This window comes from Palaemon carinicauda, chromosome 42 (assembly GCF_036898095.1).
Source record: "Palaemon carinicauda isolate YSFRI2023 chromosome 42, ASM3689809v2, whole genome shotgun sequence".
NCBI lineage: Eukaryota > Metazoa > Arthropoda > Malacostraca > Decapoda > Palaemonidae > Palaemon > Palaemon carinicauda.
The window spans coordinates 8,189,523-8,191,708 of NC_090766.1; the positions used below are offsets into that span (position 1 = coordinate 8,189,523).

General features: G+C 35.0%; 1 protein-coding gene across 1 annotated transcript in view; it reads right to left on the reverse strand.

Annotated features, from left to right (window-relative positions):
- The window catches only part of CASK (peripheral plasma membrane protein CASK), a 45,369-nt gene extending 43,657 nt beyond the window's left edge, over nt 1-1,712 (reverse strand). The window contains exon 1 of the mRNA XM_068364967.1: nt 1,647-1,712. Within this exon, the coding sequence (XP_068221068.1) occupies nt 1,647-1,712 (66 nt within the window). The remainder of the gene's footprint in view (nt 1-1,646) is intronic.
- Between the last annotated feature and the right edge of the window lie 474 nt (nt 1,713-2,186).

A 2,186-nucleotide genomic window follows, 5' to 3' on the forward strand; every position in this document is an offset into this window, starting at 1 on the left:
CCCTGTGTCTAGATTTTTGCATTTTGAATATTTCAGAAGGCGTGGCTGTATATTCAGTATTTCATGAGGTCAAATTCCTAGATACTTATATATTTTATATCTGTTCAAAAGAAATCCACACATAAGGGACAAAAAATATTTTCGGTCTGGATATTTTTTTATAGTTTAATGGATGATATATATATATATATGTATGTATGTATGTATGTATGTATGTATACATACACATACACATACACATTCATACATATATTATATATATATTATATATATACATACATACATAACATATGCATATATAATCATACAAACATACATATATATAAGCATCTATACATATACTTGCATACATACATACATAAATACACACACACATACATACATACACACAAACATATATATATATATATATATATATATATAATATTAATTGAATCTCTCCGTGCTTTCAATTATGACAAGACTTCCAACTCTATCGGAGAGCTTGCTTGTTGTTAGAGGAATGAAGTCATTGATCCAGAATGTTCCTTGTAAAAGGGAAGTTCGCAGCAACTTCAGTATGCAGAAGACGCTCTTTCGCAAATAACTGAACTTCGCTTCGGGAGATGAAGAGGAAAATTTGAATTTTCCTTCAAGGGCCCGTGAACTTCGCCGGCCATTTTCAAATAAGATTAGGGAATAGGTACTGATGGACTTATATACACGATGCGAGTTATGATGAATGCACGTGTGTACCCGATACGAGTTATGATGAATGCACGTGTGTACACGATACGAGTTATGATGAATGCACGTATACACGATGCGAGTTATGAATGTACGTGTATATACGATACGAGTTATGATGCATGTATGTGTGCACATGATACGAGTTATGATGAATGTACGTGTATACACGATACGAGTTATGATGAATGCACGTATACACGATGCGAGTTATTAATGTACGTGTATATACGATACGAGTTATGATGAATGTATGTGTGTACACGATACGAGTTATGATGATTGCACGTGTATACACGATACGAGTTATGATGAATGTACGTTCCACGATACGAGTTATGATGAATGTACGTGTATACACGATACGAGTTATGATGAATGCACGTGTATATATACGAGTTATTATGAATGCACGTGTATACACGATACGAGTTATGATGAATGTACGTTTATATACGATACGAGTTATTATGAATATACGTGTATACATGATACGAGTGAAGCCAGGTTTACACGGTCGAACGGCTCGTCGAACCCGGTTATCGAACCTGCTTGTCAAACGGTTCGAAGAGATGGAGTCAGCCACAAATGCATAAGGTTTGTGGAGAATGAAGCCCCGCCCACAAAAGTTCAGGCGAGAACAGACTTTCATCGAACCGTCCGACGAACCTGTTCGACAACCAAATATTCCGTTCACACGTTCGAACATCAATTCATACACTTGTCTGTCGAAACCACGTTCGACAGTGTAAACCCGCCTTTGAGGATATTTTTAAATGAAGTATTACGGATCGCGATTTTATTCCAACTTATATGGAATTGAATAATGCATTTGGAAACGTCCCTGCCTGTCTATCTGCTGGACTGGGGTTCGAGTCCCCGTCAAGTTCGATAGTTTCTTGTAGTGTCTGTAACCTCACCATCCTGTGAGCTAAGGATGCAGTATTTGAAGGAGCCAATAGATCTAACTGCTGAACAGCAACCATTGCTTGCCCTCCCTGGTCTTAGCTTGGGTGGAGAGGGTGCTTGGGCGTTGATCATATGTATATATGGTTAACCCCTTTGTCATTGGCCCTTGACTCTGCCTTTCATGAGTGACCATTAAACTATTTTGAATTACAATGAACATTTTGACAGTCTCAAATACTAAATAAAACTTATTGCTTAACTCTTAATACTGAAAATTCTTTTGAAAAAAGGTTATCAAGAACGTACGATAAGAATTATTTCTTTACAAATATATATATATATATATATATATATATATACATATATAAAAGATATTTTGAAATTTATAGAAAACTGACCGGATATACAATGGTTGCATCTTGATTTATTTTTATAAAAATATTAAGTATTTTTATCAGGGAAAGGGTAACGAATATTGTCGAATTCTATTTTTTTTAAGAAATTGAATTCGTATTCAAATTAACTAAAAATGACTGGTTGTCTTGAATTCT